The sequence below is a fragment of the Neopelma chrysocephalum genome, unplaced genomic scaffold (assembly GCF_003984885.1).
Source record: "Neopelma chrysocephalum unplaced genomic scaffold, ASM398488v2 Primary Assembly neopelma1_66, whole genome shotgun sequence".
Taxonomy (NCBI): Eukaryota; Metazoa; Chordata; class Aves; order Passeriformes; family Pipridae; genus Neopelma; species Neopelma chrysocephalum.
The window spans coordinates 4,203,875-4,225,287 of NW_020897725.1; the positions used below are offsets into that span (position 1 = coordinate 4,203,875).

General features: G+C 41.8%; 1 protein-coding gene across 1 annotated transcript; it reads left to right on the top strand.

Moving 5' to 3' along the window:
• The first annotated feature begins 173 nt into the window (after positions 1-173).
• COLEC10 (collectin subfamily member 10) lies at positions 174-20,725 on the top strand. Its single transcript, XM_027684474.1, has 6 exons — positions 174-617; positions 12,497-12,568; positions 13,983-14,054; positions 16,044-16,097; positions 17,389-17,484; positions 18,927-20,725. Exons 1-6 carry the CDS (start codon positions 470-472, stop codon positions 19,316-19,318), a joined length of 834 nt encoding a protein of 277 aa, XP_027540275.1. The 5' UTR covers positions 174-469; the 3' UTR covers positions 19,319-20,725.
• Positions 20,726-21,413: the final 688 nt, after the last annotated feature.

Sequence of the window (21,413 nt, forward strand, 5' to 3'; positions counted from 1 at the left end):
TTGGAAAAGTATCTCTACATGTTATGTGGAGTCTGCATTACTTTCAGCGCACAACCTGCCAAAAGTATCCTATAACTAATTAGTACACACTTGGATACCGTACAAAAGTCTTTTGTCTCTTGAGTAAGTGAAAAGCTGGGCATAAAGAATCAGTGCTGAAAGGAAAAAATATTACAAAAGAGATATTCTCAAATGTTGAAGAAATTTTCCACAGCAAATGTAGCTAAACATCTCACAGATAAGAGATAAATTGGAATAAACAGCTGTCAGTGTTAAATAAATATCCTGGATAATGTGCAGGACAGAAATAACTACAGCATCATCAAACTTCTTTCTTCACTTTATTTAGCTGTTCTTCCATGTAGCTCCCAATCTTTCCACTGCTCCAGTTAGTGAAGCATTTATTTTTGAGTCAGCTGCATTTCTTAAGACAGTAACAACGAAAGGCATTTCCTGAGAAGCTGCAAGGATGAGCAGCAAGCAAGAACAACAGCTAAGAAAATACGGGACCCTTGTAATGCTTTTTGTCTTCCAGGTTCAGATTTTTGGTTTTGATGTTGACAATCGACCTACAACAGATGTCTGCTCAACACACACAATTTTACCTGGACCAAAAGGTGAGGAATTATCAGGTTGCTAATGCGGAGACCAGTATGATAAAGGCTGATTTTTTTAAAAATTAGAGACATGGAGGGCTTGTGGCATGGGCTGGGCAGGAAAGAGGTGAATTATTGTGGACTGTACAAACATCTAGGAAAGTGGAACTGTAATGGGGGAAAATGATGAAGCAAAGATATTTAAATTTGCTTTTCTTCAGTTTCAGTAAGTGTCACATATTTTCATATAAGTTAGAGGTGTCCTTTTGCATCTTTCTCCAGCCACATAAATCTTCTCTTAACTTTTTGTGTTCATCACACAACCAGTACAGATACAAACTGAGGAACTTGTCTAAAAGTAGGTACCTATTGTGAACTGCTAATTGTCTGCTTTGCACTTATAGACAGAGAGAGGTATGCAATATTTAAAATGACCGAACCATCTTTATTTCCAAATGTTTACTTGTAAACACATCTCTGCTGCACTCATCAGTAGCTGATCCAGTAGCTCTTGTTGAATTAAACAGGACCTTAGCTAGAGATTTCAAGAAGAACTGGATCAGCCCTGGCATATACAGGTTTTTTATTTTCAAAACACTTTGGAAATACGAGAAACCAAATTTTCTGCATTAACTTAGCTTTTCTGTAACACAATTAATGTTGCTGGAATTGCCTGGAGGGTATCTTAGCAAAAAATTCAGGTTCATGACATACAAATCTATCTTGTACTAACAGATCTAAAATATATATTCCACACAATGGCTATTGCAGTTCAAACTATTGCTTTCTTTCTAGTAATTCATTGTATTTTTCTATGGGCTAGAGACTGAGAAGAAAAAAAAGTGCAACTGATGTAAATTTAAAGCATAAAAAAGATTATCAAATCAAGAGCACTGCTATAGACTCATTTGTTTTTATGATGGATTATTCAAATGCATGTTGCTTAAAGGACCATTTTTAATCAGCAAGTTAATTTCTTTATGATTACAATCCAAGCTTAAACTTTTGCTGCCACAGCATAAATGCAGAGAGATTTAATGATCCCCAAGGGAGCTAGTGGGAGTTGGTTTATTTAGTATCTAAATAATGGCAGGCTGGAGAACAAAGTTTGACAGGATTCTGTTTAACAAGTCACAAGGCTAATGAGGTGGTCTCGTGAAAACACAGAGTAGCTGGGACTCTGGCTGGTTTCTGTGGTCTAGCTTGTATAGAGAGCATTTGAAGGTTAGGTATTATGGTTCTTTGTAAGTGTGGTACTGAGAAAGTCAGAATTTAGTCATTAGCAGTCCTACTGCCTCCTGGCTGATACCAAGACACAAGATGAGACAACTAACATATTGGCATAGCCCGCACTACTACTTTACATTACTATGCCCAAGATACATGACTGGTAGAAGGAGTATCAAATAAATCACCTCCAAATTACTGGCTCTCATCCACTCTAGGTCATTAAATACTATTTTGCAGACTATGTGATATAATCCTATAGATTAATTTCAGTTCCTACCAGAGTTGAGCTCATCCAGGACAGTTACAAGTAGCTCTCAGTGGCACTAGTTGTTTTAACTACCAGTCATCTGGGCAACTAAAGACCAAGCAGGTTGAGTGTATGAACTACCCTATTACTCCTCAGGCATCCCTTGTAGTCAAGTATGAAACATGCTGACCTAATATGGCAGAAGAAAGTCTGTCCTGCTGCCAGTTTTCGTCCATTCATCTTATGTCTATGAACTCAGAGCACATGATCCAAGCTTATGACCACAGCCACAGGCATCAGTTTGCTGCTTAAACTCTAACCTCAGTAGTGGACAAGCCTCTGACTTTTGCTGCTATAGGTTTTATTTCCTGTGCTACACTTGTTGTGTCCCTTTGTCCACTGTTCTCACAAAAATGGGATTTGACCCACCTGGCACAAGTTTCACCCCCTCCCCTCTCTCTGCTCAGCATTCCAGCTATGGTAAAACATGGTGGTGCTCCCACAAGACAGAGGTGCTGAGGTCACTCAGTATGTTGGCCAGCTTTTTCTACTACCACAGGCCAGATTCCTGTTGTGGCAACTTCCTCCTTCCATGACAACATGGAAGTGTCTAATGGTCCAAAGCAACCAGAAGTCAAAGGAATTAAAAGATATTCAATAGCTGTTAAGACTTCCCACACTGTTCCACCTCACCTATCCCAGTGCAAGGTACAAATTGTCCTGTAGGCTAGGTCCAGTCTATGTGCTACGAGTGTGATGGTTCCTGGTTCTATGCAACAGCAATACTGCCATTTCCATCACACAGCCCAGAGGAGAGTAGAAAGCTGAGGGAGAAGTGAGTTTGTTTGAAGAGGCTCAGAATTTATAACCCTTTATTGCTTGCACTATTGAGGGCTGCATTTCCCACTTCATCATCTAGGCATTCACAGTTGCTACAAGAGCAAGCTCCCAACCTCTCCACATGCTCACCCTGAAAACCACCTGTTTAAGAAGGGTCATTAGTGCCGTGAAAATAGGCCACTTTGTCCACATGTAATCCCCAGGTAACTCATCCAAGTTACTTTGTGCAAGCCATATTCTTCCCCTTCAAAAATATATTATTTGGTATGCTCATAACTGAGATGTCCCAAGAGAAGTATGACATGAGTGACGGGATGAAAAAAAAAAGGGTAATTCCAGGCTAATTATCGGGAAAGCCTTCAAACCACTTATGACACTCCCACCAGCTCCCAAAAAGCATGAGGCAAAACGAGAGGCCATCGTGTATAACACCAAGAGCTAGAAAATACTCTCGAAGATTGCAGTCTCCCAGAAACAAAAGGAATGTAGTAAATGTCCTGTCAGCCTTTGCAGTTGGTATAGCAACGACAGAAGTGGGTCCGAGTTAAACTGCTCAGCGTGACAAACCATCAGGAGTTTCAGCCTGACCTCTGGTGGTTCACGCGATGATCACCAGGCGCCTGCAGACCCCGCCATCCATCTTCTGTTTTCCCTTATTGGTGCAAGCAAATGAAAATTGAAGTCTGTTTGCAAAGAATTATGCAAAGAAATTTGCTAAATAGGCACTCCAGAAAAACGGAAAAATAAAAAAAAAAAAGAATAAGAGACAGGCAATCTTCTCCCAGTTTCCTTTTCTAGGCAACACTCAGATCTCTTCTCAAAAAGAGGGGATTATTTTCAATGAAAATAGCCCCACTGCAATGGCTGTCTAGTGCTATCTTCCTGAAAAAGCTTTTGAGGTACACAACAGTCTGGCTTACATGGCAGTGTGAGGCATTTGCTAGGATTCTTATTGAAATACCCAAGGAATAAAATAAACAAACAAACAGTACAGATTTTCAGTGTTCCTAACTAGTGATTTTTGGTGTTTGATCTGAATCTGAGATGTTAGGAACAACTTGGTCCTAGCTGGGTTGTTGTGGCACAGGAACTGGGCTGAAAACTTACACTAGGTAATGCTGATCCACAGCTGAGCAACTGGGGCAATAAAGGCCAAGTTCTGTACTTCATTCACTTCTTGGGTCCAAAGAGAACAAGATCAAGCACAAACAAAACCATGAAATTTCCAAGGCAGCCAGATGCTTGGCCTAGCAAAACTAGTCATGGCCCTATTGCTTGCTTTCTACCCTTCCAAGCCTGGAAACAGGCCAGCTGTTCCTGCTGCTGAGAAAAGATCTGGGACTCTGGGGAGGCAGCAGCTAACACAGTTAGAGCAAAGGCACCAGTTGTTGGTCTATGCCCTGGCAGCATCAGGAACACCAGGCTCTGCTCCCCTGGGCTCTGTTCTTTCTTCCAGCTTGCTCTTGCCTAGAGACCGCAAGCTCAGTTTTGTCTAACCTATAAAGGAAATTTTAAGTGGGCTGACATAGATGAGATGGGATTTAACCTGTTCTGAGTAAATCAATAAGCAAGAACATGAGGGTAAAAATAAGCAGAGAACCCAGAGCTTTGACTCCTAAACTCCCATTAAAAATGTGAGCAGGGGGAGAAGATGACTGGGGCGGGGGCTCTGTGGAAGCTGATTTCACATGGATTCATGGGAGCTCAGCGCTTCAGAAGGCTGGCTCTAGACCCTGCTGTCTGTCCCAGGTCCCAGCTCATTTCCTTTGAAATCCAGACACAGAAACTTTGAAGGTCTTGAATCAGATCCAGGTTGAGAAACTGAAATGAGATGAAATCTGAAGAGTACTGGGAGTTTTCCACAGCAATTTAGATGTTTCCTTATCATTATTTCTGACAAGCGATGCTTATAAACTCTTTGACATTGGCTGGTGCCTCAAAATAGCATTTACTGTGGTCTCCAGTATAGCTGTCCATCTCTCAACTTTAATTGTGCTTACGCAATTTCACTCCTGGAAAATCTCAAACTCTCTCAGAAACCAGATATGCTCTTTTGCACATTTCCTTCCGAAAATATAAAATGCTTTACCACATCCTATAAGCTGTTCAAAACTATAGCTAAACTTCCCTCTTGGTGCCTCAAGTTTGATCTGAAGAGCCCTTTAATTTTAACACATAATTCTTTTTTTCATGGCTTTTAAAATTCCTCATTTTAGTGTACATTAAATTTCTGACATTTATCAGCCTGAGCTACAAAGCATGTATGTGGGGGCTTAAATACATAAATTCAAAAGATAGTGGGTCTGTATTTCTTACCAATGGCAGTCTGATTCTTCCCTGAAGCCAAAATAATTCATGAGTCTCTGAGACCATGCCAGAATGGCAGGGAAACAGGCTGGGAAAATTAAATCAAGCAGATCAGGTAAAAGGAGAACCATGGATAATTTAAATTATTTCTGTGTTATTAAAGAAATAATGTATGTTCCACTCATGCACAAAAGCCCCCAGCTTCAAATAGTACAAGTCAGCAGAGGTTCACTGAGCCTCCTGAAGGCTTGGGTATGACTCATGCAATGCAATAGGAGTGGAGGGTATTCCTACTGAAGTCAACGGATGTTTACAAGTAGAAAAGCAAGCAGAGAATTCAATTTTTCTTGAAGATTCTATTTCACAAGGGAAGAGATCCTGTTGTCTAGTTTGGACCTGGGTGAAAAAAGACAACACGTCTAAGAATGGAGGAATACGTGGGAGCCCTGTATGTTCCTGCAGGACACCTGGGAGAGTGGCCATGGGTGCAGTTTCCCACTACAGCTGCACTCAACTTTCAGGCTTTCTACCAAAAAGGGAGGCCAAACATTATCTCCTTACACTCTGACCACGTGGCCCCACCTTCACCTTGTGCTGGCTCAGCTATTTACTCACTGTACTTTTCACTGGGCTGATTCAGCTCACTCACTAAAAATGTGTATTTGCCTTATCAATATTCCTCTGTTAAGGGAGTTGAATTCCTTCAACACAGGGTCAAGAGAGCGCTCAACATCAGGCAGAAGGGAGGGAGGTGTGCAGGACAGCGCTGGAAGCTGAAGCGAGGAGGAAGGACAGGGAAGAGGACATCATGTCAGATAGGCAGATGATATCAAGAAATCCTGTCCTCACTAGCCATGTATAGTGTAAAAGCAAGAATGCACACTGTCATGGAAATTTGCTAAGGATCTAAAAGACACTGAAAGTGAAATTAGAGGAAATCTTGAGTCTCTCCATTGACGTAACTGTGACGCGCTCATACATTGGAAATACAAACTGGGACGTGTTTGCTTATTAAAGTCTGTGACTCCCTCTGGTGACAAACTCTCTCAGGAGCTATTGTGCATGCATAAGTGCTGCAAAGGTTCTCCCTGCTCAGGGTCAGTTGATGCCCCAGGCTGCAGAGCTAATCCTGTGGCTACCTGCAAGGTTCTTCCAGGAGGGCAAGGCATTCAGTTGCTCCCACAGGGTTCTCAAGGCTTCAGAATTATGCACATTTCCTTATCCCTTTAGTTTAACACCCAAGGCAGGCAGAAATCACCTGCACTCCTCACACTCTCTCTGGAGATGGGGAAGGTCTCTCCCTCTGGTGCCTCTGGCGCCTCTGGTGGGATTAAGAGCATGAAACGTTGCTCAGCAGAACTGTGTCACACATGGTCAGATGGTAAAAGCACGTAACAAATTCCATACAAAACCTTTGTGAGGGGACATTGGCTATGCCCAGCAATGCTAAATGTGTGCAAGGTAAGCTGTGTAAAGCACCCATGTGGTATACTAATCAAGATTAACCATCCTTCCCCCCTCATAGCAGATTAGTCATGGCCCAGGGCTTCTCAAGGACTTTTTGGCTGGTAGTGGGCTTTTTTTTCATTTCAGAGTATCTGATGTAGGAGGACACCTGCACTGTAGCCCAGGATAAGTGGTGTTTCATTTGGAAGGGTGGGCATGCCCTGGAGTGTGGAGGAAGATATAGCTGCCAAAGAGAGGATGAGAGAGCATTAACATTTCTGTAGTGGTTTTGCTCAGAAGACAGGAACTGAGGCCATAGCTTGCCAGCACACCTAACGAAGTGTTCCTGCATGGACCCAGGGAATCTGAGCAGAGCTCCAAGAGAACAGACTATGGGCTGAGAGAGATACACATGCATAAGCCCAGATAGGAGTCTCCTCCTGGCATTAGCCCTTAGGCAGCCTGCAGATGTGTTATCACCCTGATGCAGGGCTGCCTCTATTGATAAACGCGGGCTCTGTAACCTCTGGGAATTACCCCCTGGTTCTCCAAAAAACAGGGTCAGCCCTTGATCACAAGATTTGTAGAGTCATTAGATATATGTGAACAATATATATGAACCAGAAAACATCCTCAGTTCATGAATACAAACCAAATAAATTGCCTACAAAAGATTCAGCAGGGAAATCTAAGCCACTTGAAGGTCAGTAAAATCTTACTACTTAAATTCTTACCAAATGTAACCTCTCAACACTGTGTTCTTTAGTGAAAGTCCTAAAAAGACTGAGCCCCTTTCAACTGCCTAAAAATCCTGCTGGTGATTAGACCTTTAACATTTTCCTGAGCTTGTTTATAGGAGAAAGAAGGTCTGTTGTTCCCTCTCAATTATAATTAGAATTTTCTAATGGCAGCAAAAGTCACTTTCTATTTATGGCTTCTGCTTTTCTTTTGTCTTGTACAGTCTCAAAATGGAAGAGTCTAGTAATTTACTGCTTCAGGTGTTCATTTCAGTAATCTGGTATTTTAAATCTGTAACACAGAAGAAACAAATCAACTTGAGGGAATACTAACAAGGTTGAGAAATGGTCTTACTTCAGTTACTGATTTCAAGTGCTTCTTCACCCATGCTTCAAATGCCAATGCAGTGCATTATCTGACATCCTTGCAACCACAGTTTTAAGGTGACAATCTCCTAATTAGATTAAAATTTAACAAGACACTGCCACGAGTATAAAGCAGCACAAAGGAGAGATGATCCTCTAGGTATAGATTACAAGCATATGAGGTCAAGGGTCAGAAAAATCACATTGCACAAAGCATAGTAGTACAGAATTCAAAAACCCAGCCCAGAGTACTAGCAGGACAGATTTTTTTTCTGGATAATCAAAAAACAAACAAAAAAAAAGGGGCTAATACAATGGGATGGCTTTTCCATGTGAAGCCCCAGAGGAAAGGGAGGAATAGTTATTATAAATTAGAAAGGAAGCCAACTCAACCTCTGCCCAGAACAGTCAGCCCCTCCTACTTGGTTGCAAATCATAGCGAGACCACAAGAGGGGAGCACAACACAAGAGTTCAAGTTTCGTGCCAAAATTTGAGATCACTGCACACAACAACAGCTAAAGGAGGACACAAAACATTCTAACACCATATTAGCAAGCACTGGGCTTAATCCAGTCTTAAATTAACAATGAGATGTTACCACTAACTAATACTGGTTTTTGTCTAACCTTGTTTTGTAATGGCCTACCTATTCTCAGATGACATGGGGAGAAAAGCAGGATTACTCTCCTTTACAGACAAATTATTTTTCTTCCCATTTTTCTGGATAGGGAAACTAAGACAGAATGTGGAAGGCTGCTTTATGCCAAGGTGATAGATCTTACTTCCCTCTCCCTTAGGCTTTTGGATGGTTTAAGCAAAAATTTGGACTATACAAGGTATAAATAATAAAAGTTGAGGCCCTTCCATAACTTCTCAAAATCTCCAAAACAAACTTTCCAACACCTATCATTCCTTTTACCTGTCGGCTCTCAATCTGATGGTCCATACAGGACAACCTTCATCTGCAGAAGTTCCATGTGTGAAAAGCTTACTCCAGTGTCTCTCAGAAAAAGTCATGTAGCTTTCAACGGCTTGAAATGTTGAAACTGAGATAGGAATAAAACATCTTTGGAAAGTAATCACAGCTTCTCCGCTTTTATATTGGCTTTCTTTTTTTGGGCTCTATTTCTAGGATTAACTGTCTTAGCAAGGTTTCTTAAAAAAAGAAAAAAAATGAAAAGGCATCTTGCACAGAGGTCTTTCTTCTGCAGCAAACAAGAGTCCTTCTGGAGCCTTTAACCCCACAGAGCAGCCTGCAGGCCACAGGGAATGTAATTAACCAGCCTGAGAGATGATGAGGACTGCCAGGGTCACAAGCCCTGGTTTGAAAGGTCAGCAGGTTTGCTTCTCATAGGCCAAAGAAACTCCAAAGAAACAAAGCTTCTATACCAGACCCAGAATTACAACCTATCTTACACAAAGCAATTAATTGCACAGGGAAAGGTTGGACCTGAAAAGCCTCCCACAATTCTCTCTTGTCAGAGAATGTAGTCCATTTGTTAAATATCCCCATATTGTATTTATAGTCAAGATTCACCCAGCTTTTCCAGCCTTTGAATCATGCCCTGCTTCCTTTCTATTATCACACAATTTCCCCCCTGTATGCGTTTCATGACCATATTGGCTCTTAACCTCCTCCCAGAATTTCATTTCACAAGCTCTATGTCAGCCTCTGGGAACCTTTTCTGAATTTCTGAGCTACTGAGAAGTGACTTTTACACTTTTCTCAGGGGTTTCACAGACAGATTTGGAAAGGACAATATCTTGTCCACTGAGGTCAACAGTAAAATTAAACTATACATTCTCTAGCTCTGCTGTTTGATGACCAGTAGAATCATAGAATGGGTTGGAAGGGACCTTTAAAGATGATCTAGTTCCAATCACCCTGCTGTAGGCAAGGACACCTTTTACTAGGCCAAATTGCTCAGAGTTCCAACCTGGCCTTAAACACTGCCAGGGATGGGGCATCTACAGCTTCTCTGGGCAACCCAATCCTGTGCCTCACCACACTCACAGTACAGCATTTCTTCCTCATATCTACTCTAAACCTACTCTCCTTCAGTTTAAATTCATTTCCCCTTGTCCTGTCACTACATGCTCTTGTAAATAGTCTTCTCCATCTTTCTTGTAGTCTTCCTTCAGGTACTGGCAGCAATTAGGTCACTCAGAGCCTTCTCTTTTTCTGGCTGAATGAACCAAATTCTCTCAACATTTCCTCATAGGAGAGGTGCTCCATCGCTCTGATCATCCTGGTGGCCCTCCTCTGACTTGCTCCAACAGGTCCATGTCCTTCCTGTGCTGGGGACCCCAGAGCTGGATGTAGTACCCAAGGTGGGGTCTCACCAGAGCAAAGGAGAGGGGCAGAATCACATCCCTCACCCTGCTGGTCATGCTGCCTTGGATGCACCCCAGGACACAGTTGGCTTTCTGGGCTGCAAGTGCACATTGCCAGCTCATACCCAGCCTCTCATTCACCAGCACCCTCAAGTCCTTCTCAGCAGGACTAGAAGCCAGTAAAAGCAGGCTGATCCTTCCATCAGCTTCAGTCTCAGATCCACAGCTTCAGCGGGATATTTAAGGAGCTTGGCTTTTGGAAATACATACTAAGTTTTACAGTATTTTTAAGACCCAGTGAAAATAGAGATGTTTAAAATTTCTATTGCTGACTGCTTATAGCCTTTTCTCTTCCTACTTTGTCCTGTGGCAGCTGGTGTTAAAAACAAAGTGCCTGAGCGAGCCAGCCGACACATACATCATATTTCCTCCTTGTCTATCCCTCTAGCAACTGCTTCCTCCCTCCAACACAGATTGAAGTTCAGCCCTTTATCTTCCTCAGCTTGGATCACTGACCTTCTACCCCAAATGGTATCCTAACCAACAGACTGAGTCTGCTCTCCACAAAAAAGTCCCAACACTGAAGGGTTTTTTTGGCATAAAGGGACAGACTCAGCTCAGTTCATGCAGCTGGCATGGAAAGGTGCCAAACATCTAAAACTACATTTTATATGCTGAAACTAATATGCAGCACTTCTCATCTGGTATCACTCCACAGAACAGCCCCATGGCACACTACCTATGACTACAGAAGTAGAGGAACGTAAATCAGGAATGAGTGGGCAGTATTTCTCAAAAAAAAAAAATGAGACCAATGTAATGATCAGACTTAAAGCAACCACAGGAAGGTACTTTCTTCCCACCACATAAAAAAATCACTGAGCTCTTTGCCACAGGATATTTATTATAAGGGCCAAAAGTATACATGGATTTAAAAGGCACAAGGCTATTTGGTGGAGGGAAGAATCACTAGTTCATAAGAGGTCTGGATGCAGTGCTTGGCTCAGGTGAGCCTTTAAACCACTGCTTGTGAGAGTCTGGAAATGGCTGCCTGGGTCATAGTCACCCTCAGTACACCCAGTTCCCTGAACACCTCCTGCCAGGGCTTGGAGGCACCATCCTCAGTGAGACAGGTTATTGGTCTTGTCACATACTGCTGTTCTGTCCTCACTTCTCATTTTGCTGATATCCAGGCAGACTTCCCTCCCCTGGTTCTCCATATGCTGAACTGCAGCCTCTTTTTCCCTTATGGGCTGCAGGCACAGACACAACTGGCTGCCAGTAACAGGTGAGATCCTGGCTGAGCCAAGAGACTGTGGCACTGCTTCCCACTGTGTGGCAAGGCTTACTGCCAACAAGGGTAGGGAACAGGGGCAGAGGCTTTGGAAGACTGCCTGTATTCAGTGCTGCTGTTTGGTGCAGGTGAGTTGTGTCTCCTGCCCGCACCTCCTGGGGGAAGGCAGGGGGGAAAATGAGAGAGAGCAAATCTCTTCTTGGGATTTGGCTCAAAACTAAGAAGAAAAAAATAAGAAAACCAACTTTAGTTGTGCCTCAAATTTCCTGCATAGTGCAAAGAAACATTGTATGCTACCTATAGAAAGAGATAATATTTCTTTCCGACTAATTGCTGCCTTGCACCTTTGGACTGTAAGCTGCACAGTGAGAGACTGTCTGTTACAACAGTAAAAGTGTTTGTACAGTACTACACAAGAACCTGTGTAAGAGGGTCTTGATCTCATTTGGAGAAATCTCTGCACTACTGTAATAAATGCAATGATTTTGCCTCTTACAGATACCCTGTGTATGATTTTTCAAAATAAATCATTGGAGTAACTGCAAAACAAGTTTGTTATATCAACATACAAATGTTATCTGTCAAAAACTGAAGGCAAGAATTCTCCCATATTAAGTGTCAAGGTCTATGTTAAGAAATATTTCAACATATTTACATTCCTCCCATTTTGAAAGCATCTGCATACCTCGAACACAGAGTCACTAGGAAGAGAATCACTAGGAACAATTAATAAACACCTACTGCCTCCCCTGGTAGTTTGTCTGTGTGTTCACAAGTTTCCCAACGGAGGAAGATTGGCTTATTTATCTGTTTTATAGCTAATAAGGCTTAAAGTGTGGGAGTAGAAATTGGTGGTGTTGAATTCTCATGTTGTAACAGCCTCTCTGAAAGGGAAAGTTAATAGCTTTTCCTAATGATGGTCAGATTCATCATCTCTTCTCTGGAAATTTATCCCATGGCTACTGTGCCTTCAGTGTGAAATAGAAAGAAATTAATAGGAAAAAAACCGTGTGAACTTTACTTTCTGAGCATGTATAGTTGTACTTACTGCACTGAGAGGAATGTACCATGTTGTTTTATTTTCTGTTTTTTTGGAAGGGGATGAAGGTGAAAAAGGAGACAGAGGAGAAGTAGGCAAACAAGGAAAGGTTGGACCAAAAGGACCAAAAGGTATCTATAACATTTTGTTGGTTATTATTGGTATATGAATATCATTATGCACAACTGTACTGGTGCATATGATTGCTGATGTTTAATGCTTTTCATTCCTGTTGAACCAGTGGATTTCACAATCCTGTCAAACATTAATCAGAGAACCTAACAATACTAAGAGAGCTTGGAGCAATTCCTACTGATACTTAAGACAACCATATATGGCTGTTATGAGTGTGATTCAGAAGACCCAGATCATATGTATAATCAGAAAGATTACTGATCCCTACTCAAATGATTCTTTAGTTGAAACTGAATTTTGAAAGTTATTTCCTAGTAATACATCAGGATGCTCAATAACATTGGGTCTCAGTTGTCTGTATTCTGCAGAAGACCAAACAAAGCCATACATTGAAAACAGAAGTTCCTCTAATCAAGCAGCATCTGAGCTGAGAACAGAGTCACAGATGTTTCAGAACTTGGCTCAATTAAACATATCCCATATCCACAGTGTGACCTGTGGAGGGCATTTGCAGGCACCAAATGTGACGGTGTCAGCCTTGTTTGCATACTGCAATTCAAAAGCTTAATTTATCTTTAGAGTTTGATGATAATGTGTATCCATGGTCTTTCTTCCTTGATAGTGGTGTAAGACTAATCAGGAAAGTTTTTACTTTTATAGAACCTTTAAAATCACCCTGTTATTATTGCTATAACAAAAAACTTTTTCCATTTTTAAATGCATTCTTATGATTTTGATTCTTACCTTAAAATGAACATCAGGTAAGATACAAGGGAATCAGCTAACCTACCATTTACAAAGCATCTTGCACAAAGCATCAGTGTGCAAACTGAGATTCCCTAGATTGGCCTGTCATCATTAGACAGCTATTTTAGAACTTGAACTACTAATCAATTAAAAACTACATCCGTTATTTTGGTGCTCTAAAGACAGGGAAAGCACATACAGCAAAACTAGCTCCCTACTTGCAATTCTGCTTTGAGAAGGATTCCCAGCAAAGCTGCAAGGACTTTACCTCAAGAAAGAAGGGAAGACTTTTGCCTGGGGTGGAGAAAAATGAAAACAAATAAAGCTGCTGTCAGCCTGGTTTGACTGTGAAGTAAAATCAATATTTGAATATTCACTGGCAGTTTTAGTTTGTATTTTCTGTAAGAAAATATGATATTTCTGGGCATTGAACAAGCAGTTCTACTAAGGTGCCTTGCAACATCCTACTGTCATATCCTACAGCAGCAGATATCTGTGCTGTACTCCTACAAACATCCTCAGGGCTGAACTCATTCTGACTTTGCCACACATGCAGACTGGCCACACTCAGGAAAAATAGCAGCAGTAGATACCTAAACAGTGCCTTGGAAAAGAAATTACAGAAACCATCCATACTAATTTCCTTTTCATTTCTTCTCTTAGGAAACAAAGGACCAGTGGGGGATGCTGGTGACCAGGGAATGCTTGGGAAAATTGGCCCAATTGGTGGCAAGGGTAAGCTCTGGTCTAGGAGTTTTCTTGTTTTTTTACCTCAAGGTAAATATGTGTTTTGTGAGAGTTCTAGAGATGGAGTAATATCAGATAACGGCTGTGACCAATGCTCTCCAAATAAAGTTATGCATAAAAATTGGTGATGAGAGCTAATGGAGATATTCTTGTTTTATTTCCCACGTGCACTATATCTGTCTTACTTGGATAAAATAATTTGGTTTATGAGTTAAAAAACCAATTATTTTTGATGGATCTAGTTGAAGGTGTCTCTGCTCACTGCAGGAGGGTTGGACTAGATGATCTCTAAAGGTCCTCTCTAACCCATGATTCTACAGTAAAAGAGGAAAAGAGAAATCCAGCCCTTGTCAGGCAAATCCTCTGAATGTTCTAAAACAGAAAGACAAATTTATGCCTCTGATTTGGACACTGAAGGCCTAAGTTAATGTTCTGCTGCTGTTCAGGATGCCACACCTGGTCACCTGCACTGTTCTGGGTCACATGTGCACAGGACATCTTGGTAAGGATGGGATTTAGGAGTTATAAGAAGACACTCATATAAGCAGGGATGACAACTACTTGCAAATCAAGGTAGACTCCAAGTCTGCCTGAACAATAATTTCATGAAATTATGCTCTATTTATCTTAAGAAGAAGCTTGGGCATTTCTTTCTGGTATTTCTAAAGAGCTACTTAAGAAGGAATATTAATTCTGCCACAAGGAGACCTGCCTTGAAAGCTGATCAGGAACTCCACCATCCCCAGGGGAACTCTGTGGTCTCTAACCAGTGCATCAAGCCAGGTATGCTGGTGAATGGGTGGAACACTCTCTCCAGGGAGCCTCTCAAACCAGTGTTTTTAATAGGCCTTTGGTGGCCTCTAGCCAGCATCAGTATCAGAGAAGAAAAGAATTTTGTCTGAGGGACTAATTTTAAAGGAAGTATCTCACGAATTGCTTTTCTTTATCTGAAAATAAACCAATGCTCTGAGCCTTTAAACCAAGCTCTCTCAATCTGAATGCACAATTTTCCCCTTACAGTTTTTCTCATTTTCTTTATTTGCAGAAGCAAAGGTCATTAAGTCACTGTTTAAATCTACAATTAAACATTCTAGTTCTTAATGAAGTAACCCTGAAATTCCAGCTTGCAAGTGTGCAGTGTCAAGTAAAGCTAATTAAAATGACAGCCAACATGTAAATTCTTTTTAAAATCACAACCATATAAAGTAAAAAGTTCATCAAAACATGGCTATTGATAAGGGAGAGCAAGCAGTATTTTTTCACTTCTGAAGGTTTAATTCTTAAAAGAAGAGCTGACATGAATTCCATATAAAGTCCAGCTGCTCCTGCTCCAATTTACAGCCGAGATCTTTTAAAAAGCTAGTCATCTCCACTTATATACTAGCAGAGCATTGTAAATCATTTTTATGATTTACAAAAGAGGAAAGCAGTTGGATGAAAATAATTCACATTTCCATAAACTGCAACTGAAATTAAATGCTGCTCCTTACTGACCTCCCTCTGTGCAGGTGCAGGTGCCAACTGCTGCCCACACACACAATCTGTGGCACACATGAATTCAGTGGCTTAGTGCACATCAGCCTTGTCTGGTGCCTCAGTCCATCATGGAGCTACTGAACCCAGGGAAGGGCTCTGTCCTGTAGCCCATGAGAGAACGCAGATCTCACCTCTCCAAGATTTCTGGAGTGCTTTCAGCCTCTCAGGATCGTTTTGCAGTTTATATTTAAAGTAAGTAGTACCAGGAACCAGCAGCACACAAGATGCCTGTGTTATCAGCAAGTTAGCTATTAAAGGGTTCTCATTTCCATACACCAGAATTAATCATGGTTTGTTTAACTTGGCATGTCTTCCAGTACAGTACATCAGAGCTTCCTATCAGAAGCACGCTGTTAATATATTATTAAACAGGTTTTCGAATACACTCCCCTGACATGTGCACTGTCTGAGATCTGAGAATATATTTTCCTCTTTATTCAGGTGACAAAGGAGCCAAGGGCTTATCAGGGGTTCCTGGAAAAAAAGGAAAAGCAGGTATGCTATGCATCCTTCTCTGCAGAATGGTCAAGTCTGATGGATTTTTGATTTCAGGATTGGTTTGTCTGGAGTTTCAGGAAATTTTGAGGTCCACGGGAAAACATGAGAATAAACAAGAGAAGACTGCAAATGTTTTCTTGAGCAAAATAAGACCAGGGTAGGGACATGACTGATGCCTACGAATACACCAACATACACAAAATATGAAGTCACCCAAATTAATGGGCAATGTTTGTTATCACAAAAACTAACACACAGACAGACCAGCAGTTTACATTTATACTGGATTCTAGAAGAAAGTCTCTTAATACCAAAGGAATTAAGTTCATTAACAGTTTCCTAATAGGAATATGGGGATGAAAAAATAAAATAGATTATAATCTGTTGTTAAATGAATGCAATGCATTTGCCTACAGGATGAGAATTTGAGTCTGATGAGTTAGAAAGTTCTTCTGAGTGCTAATAACCTTGAATGGTTACCCACCTTGAACTTACACTTGTGTTCGTTTTTAAGAGATCTCATATGCAATGCCAGTTTGGTTCTTAATGGGAAACCATTAACAACTTATTTTCTTTTGAGAGTGACAGAAGAACAAACAAAATCTATACCAAGCAAAATTTCAGTTTACAAAAAAAAAGAACAAAACAACCCAACCCCTCCCCCAAAAACAATATAACTGAGACTTCAGTGCTTGAAAGCTATTGATTATCTGAGTTGGTATTGACTTACTGCTGCACCACAGCTGCATGTAGCAATTCACTAACATAGTCCTTCTACCAAAGTTTTGCCAATCCCACCTCTATGCATACTCACAAAACTCCTTCACTGAGAAAGCAGCAGTTCCCCATTTCATGGATGCTGTTTCTGTTAGAAGGCTGAGGGACCTGTGCTGATTACAGATACAAAGGTAGATCTTTGGTATTCAGATGTAAGGCTGTAGTGATCCTCCTGACAAGCCACATCTCTGGAGCTACATGGAATCAATAATGAGAGGGACAGCGGATGTACAAATCCCACACTGGTATGGGTCAAAAGAAGATGGCAAACTCTTCTATCTACATTTTTAAAAGCAGGGATTCTTAAGCCAGTTAGCAAGGGATTATACAGAGCCAAAATATTTAGCACTTTGATCAACAGAAGTACAGCCAGTGGGTCAAGGTGAGACTGGCTGTCCACACGTGAAGCCTAGGTCTTCAGAAGCTTTGGAAGTGGGCTATGGGTGACTCTCCATGTACATACACAAATGCTTCTAAACAGATAAATCCTCTACCCTTTGTATTGCATCAGGCACGGTCTGTGACTGTGGAAGATACCGCAGATTTGTTGGACAACTGAATATAAATGTTGCTCGTCTTAATACATCCATCAAGTTTGTAAAGAATGGTAAGGATCTTTATGTATTTGATAGGTTTTAATTGGCTTTAATAACAGTTATCATTGCTATTCTTCTACCATTGCTTCTCTATGGCAGAAGCCACAGATGACCCAGAGAGAGGGTCCTGCTGTGCCAGGCACTCTGAAAACCTATAAAAGAGAGACAGTCTTATACCTATAAGAATATAAGGACCAGATGACTAAAAGCAAAACCAATTAAGAATTATCTACAGCACAACAGAATGAATAATGAAAAGCACAAGGCACAGCTTGCTAACCACCTCTGCACTGTCAGTCTGCTTAGGCTCAGTCAGGCAATGTAAGGAATAAGTTTGTGTCAATCTACTCCAAAGAGGCAGGAAAAACAATAGGAACCTCTTGACCTCTCTGTCTGCTGCCCAGGAAGGCTGCAGACATTGTATTCCTAGTGCTCCCCTCAGTGCAAGCATCATTTTTCTGTAACAGGGGCCCAACCCTTAAAGACACAAGAAACCACATTTGCAGGCAGTGCTGTCAGGTGGACAGTGCAAACTGCCCCACTGAAAAGAAAGCAGAGAGTTTCCTGGCATATCAGAGATTTTGAGACAGCTCCACCACTGCTTCCAGGACTAGGGCTGCACCAGTAAATTAAATGCATTTGAGACTGTTCTCTGTCACCACAGGCATCCAGCACAGAACTCATCTGTATTAGAAATCTCACAAAACTGAATGACATATTATCAAGGAGTGTCTGTCTACTAACTCCTAAACTGTGCCTGGGAGAGTGTTAAATGTCCCAGGCCAAACACTGCTCAGGACCATGCCAGCAATCCATCAACAGAGACTGCCAACTTCCAGCTGCCCAGGCACGCTCCTTGTCACTGCTTAATTCACTAGGTTATACACTGGTTGAGAGGCCTGCCTTTTAAAGCTGCTGAGCAGCCACAATTTTCTTCCTAGTCAATGCTACATAGTGCTACAGCAGCTCTGAATATCAGGCTGTATTTAAAATGTCTTATTTTAGCAGTCACATTTATTTTCCTCTATATGGAAAGGGCCTGAAAAGCTATCTATATCCCTATGTTTCTATCCCTGGGCAGTCTTTCACAATTTATATTCAAATATATACAATACAGGTGATCCCGAGTTAGACATTGCTATTTGACAATTTAGCATGCCTTAATTTGGCTAGTATTAGATATCTACGACGTAAAACTTAAGTGTCACAGGAGACACACCAACCAGGACTGAATAGTTTTGTCCTAATGTGTGCAAGGTGCTTGTCAGTCCCATTAGTTGCATCACTCTCTTATCATGTCTTCATTGTTCATCACAAATTCAGTGCTGGGAATACTTTTCCTCTTTTCCTTTTATCAATTCTAATCTAAAAATCATCTCACTGTCATGTTGGAATAGAAGCACCTTCAGCATTCATTGACATGCCATTAAGCAATTTTTCTTCTCCTTTAAAGTAATAGCAGGTATCAGGGAGACAGATGAGAAATTCTATTACATCGTGAAAGAAGAAAAGAATTACAGAGAAGCCTTGATCCACTGCAGGGACAGAGGAGGAACACTGGCCATGCCTAAAGATGAGGCAACCAATGCCCTGATTGCCGACTACATCTCCAGCAGTGGTCTCTTCCGAGCCTTCATTGGGCTGAATGACATGGAAAAAGAAGGACAGTTTGTGTATGCAGACAACAGCCCACTGCAGAACTACAGTAACTGGAAGCAAGGGGAGCCTCATGACCCAGCTGGCCACGAGGACTGTGTGGAAATGCTCAGCACAGGAGAGTGGAACGACTCTGAGTGCCAAGTCACCATCTACTTTGTATGTGAATTCCTCAAGAAGAGGAAATAAAGGTGCCAGAGAACGTGCCTGGCACCTGCTGTATATACAATAACCCATCCTCATTCATCTGCCGTAGAGAGAGCAAACCAGGGATAGCAAACTAGGGATAGGACTGAATCCAGCCTTCATGTCACCAGGTTAAACAAGAGTAGCTACGGTTTAGTCATCAGTGACGATAAAGTCAGCAAAGGTCTGCAGAGGGCACCCAGCCAGTTGTGAATTTTTGTTTCATTTATACATGCATTTTAGGGTGGGCATTTCTATGTGTAATTTAGGGGTAAATTTAGAGCATGCAGAGGTGAATATAATTTCACTAATGCCAGAAATAATAAGCTCATTGGTATATTAATAACTGATGTGATTTTCACAGTCCACAAAGTGGAAAAAAATGTGAAAGAGTAGGATTTTCGCTAATCTCTGACCTGTGCAGGAAGTCCCAGTAACCTCCCTGGTGACTTCAGAGCTGGGAGAAGAGATTTACAGCTTCTCTTGAAAAAATCCTTCTTTTGTTAGAATCATAGAGCAATCTGAGGTGGAAGGGATCTCTGGAGGTAATCTGGTTGAATCATCCATGCAAAGCATGGCCAACTTCAAACTTAGAAGTTGGAATACTCCTTAATTTGGCTGTGCAATTATATTGCCTGATATGCATTTATCTGGACTCCTGCGAAGCCTTTGACGTGGATGCCCACAACATCCTTTAAATTGGAGTGAGATGGATTCTCTGGGTGGACTATTAGATGAATAAAGAATTGGTTGGACTATGACATCCAGATGTCAGTGGTTGATGGCTCGAGTCCTGGTGGTCATCAATGACAAATGTTGTATGTGTCCCTCGGGGGTCTGTTTTGGGACCAGTGTTATTTCATAGCTTCATTAATCACATGGACAAAAGGATTTGAGTGCACCCTCAAAAAATTTGCAGATGACACTGAGCTGAGTGGTACAGTTGACAGACCTGAAGGACAGGGTGCCATCCAGAGGGACCTGGACAAGCTTGAGAAGTGGACCCCTGGGAATCTTATGAGGTTTAACAAGACCAGGTGCAAGATGCTGCACTTGGGTCAGAGCAATCCCCGGTATTAAAAACAGGCTGGGGATGAACAGACTGAGAGCAGTCCTGCTGAGAAGGATTTGGGGGTGCCAGTGGATGAGAGGCTGGACATGAACAGGCAAGGTGCACTCACAGCCCAGAAAGCCAATCGTGTCCTGGGCTGCACCCAGAGCAGTGTGGGCAGCAGGGCAAGGGAGAGGATTCTGCCCCATTACCCCACTCTTGGGAGGCCACATCTGCAGTGCTGTATCCAGCTCTAGAGTCCCCAGCACAAGAGGGACATACACCTGTTGGAGCGAGTCCAGAGGAGGGCCACCAAGATGATCAGAGGGATGGAGCACCTCTCCTATGAGGAAAGGTTGAGAAAAGAGAAGGTTATGGGTGACTTAATTGCGGCCTTCTACTACCTGAAATGCGAGCCTACAAGAAAGTTGGAGAGAGACTTTTTGCAAGGGCATGAAGTGACAGGATAAGGGGGAATGAGTTTAAACTGAAGGAGAGTAGGTTTATATTAGATATCAGGAAGAAATTCTGTGTGATATCAGGAAGAACCACTGTGAGGGTGGTGAGGCACTGGATCAGGTTGCCAGAGAACTTGTGGATGCCCCATCCCTGTAAGTATTCAAGGTCAGGTTGTATGGAGTTCTGAGCAATTTGGTCTAGTGAAAGGTGTCCCTGCCTATGGGATGGGGGTTGGAACTAAATCTGTAAGGTCACTTCCAACCCAAGCCATTCTATGATTTTACATAGGAGAGATCTTGCTTATTTCTGCTTCCAACTCTATCTTTCATCAGGCTGGTCTGAGTTGTGAGGAATTAGTGGTACTGCTGCATACAAGCCTGCACAGCTTGTAGGAAACCTGAGAGTAGGTGGAGAAGTTCTAGTCTCTGAAGTCTCCCAAAATCTATGACAGATAGAAAAACAAATCTAGCACAAAGAGAACAGCACAAAGGAAGCAATACCATTCCTGTAGGCTGTAAATAGGCACATGTAGTATGAGCTATTCCTTGTGCATTGCTGGTTTAACAAGAGATTCTAGAAACATATTAA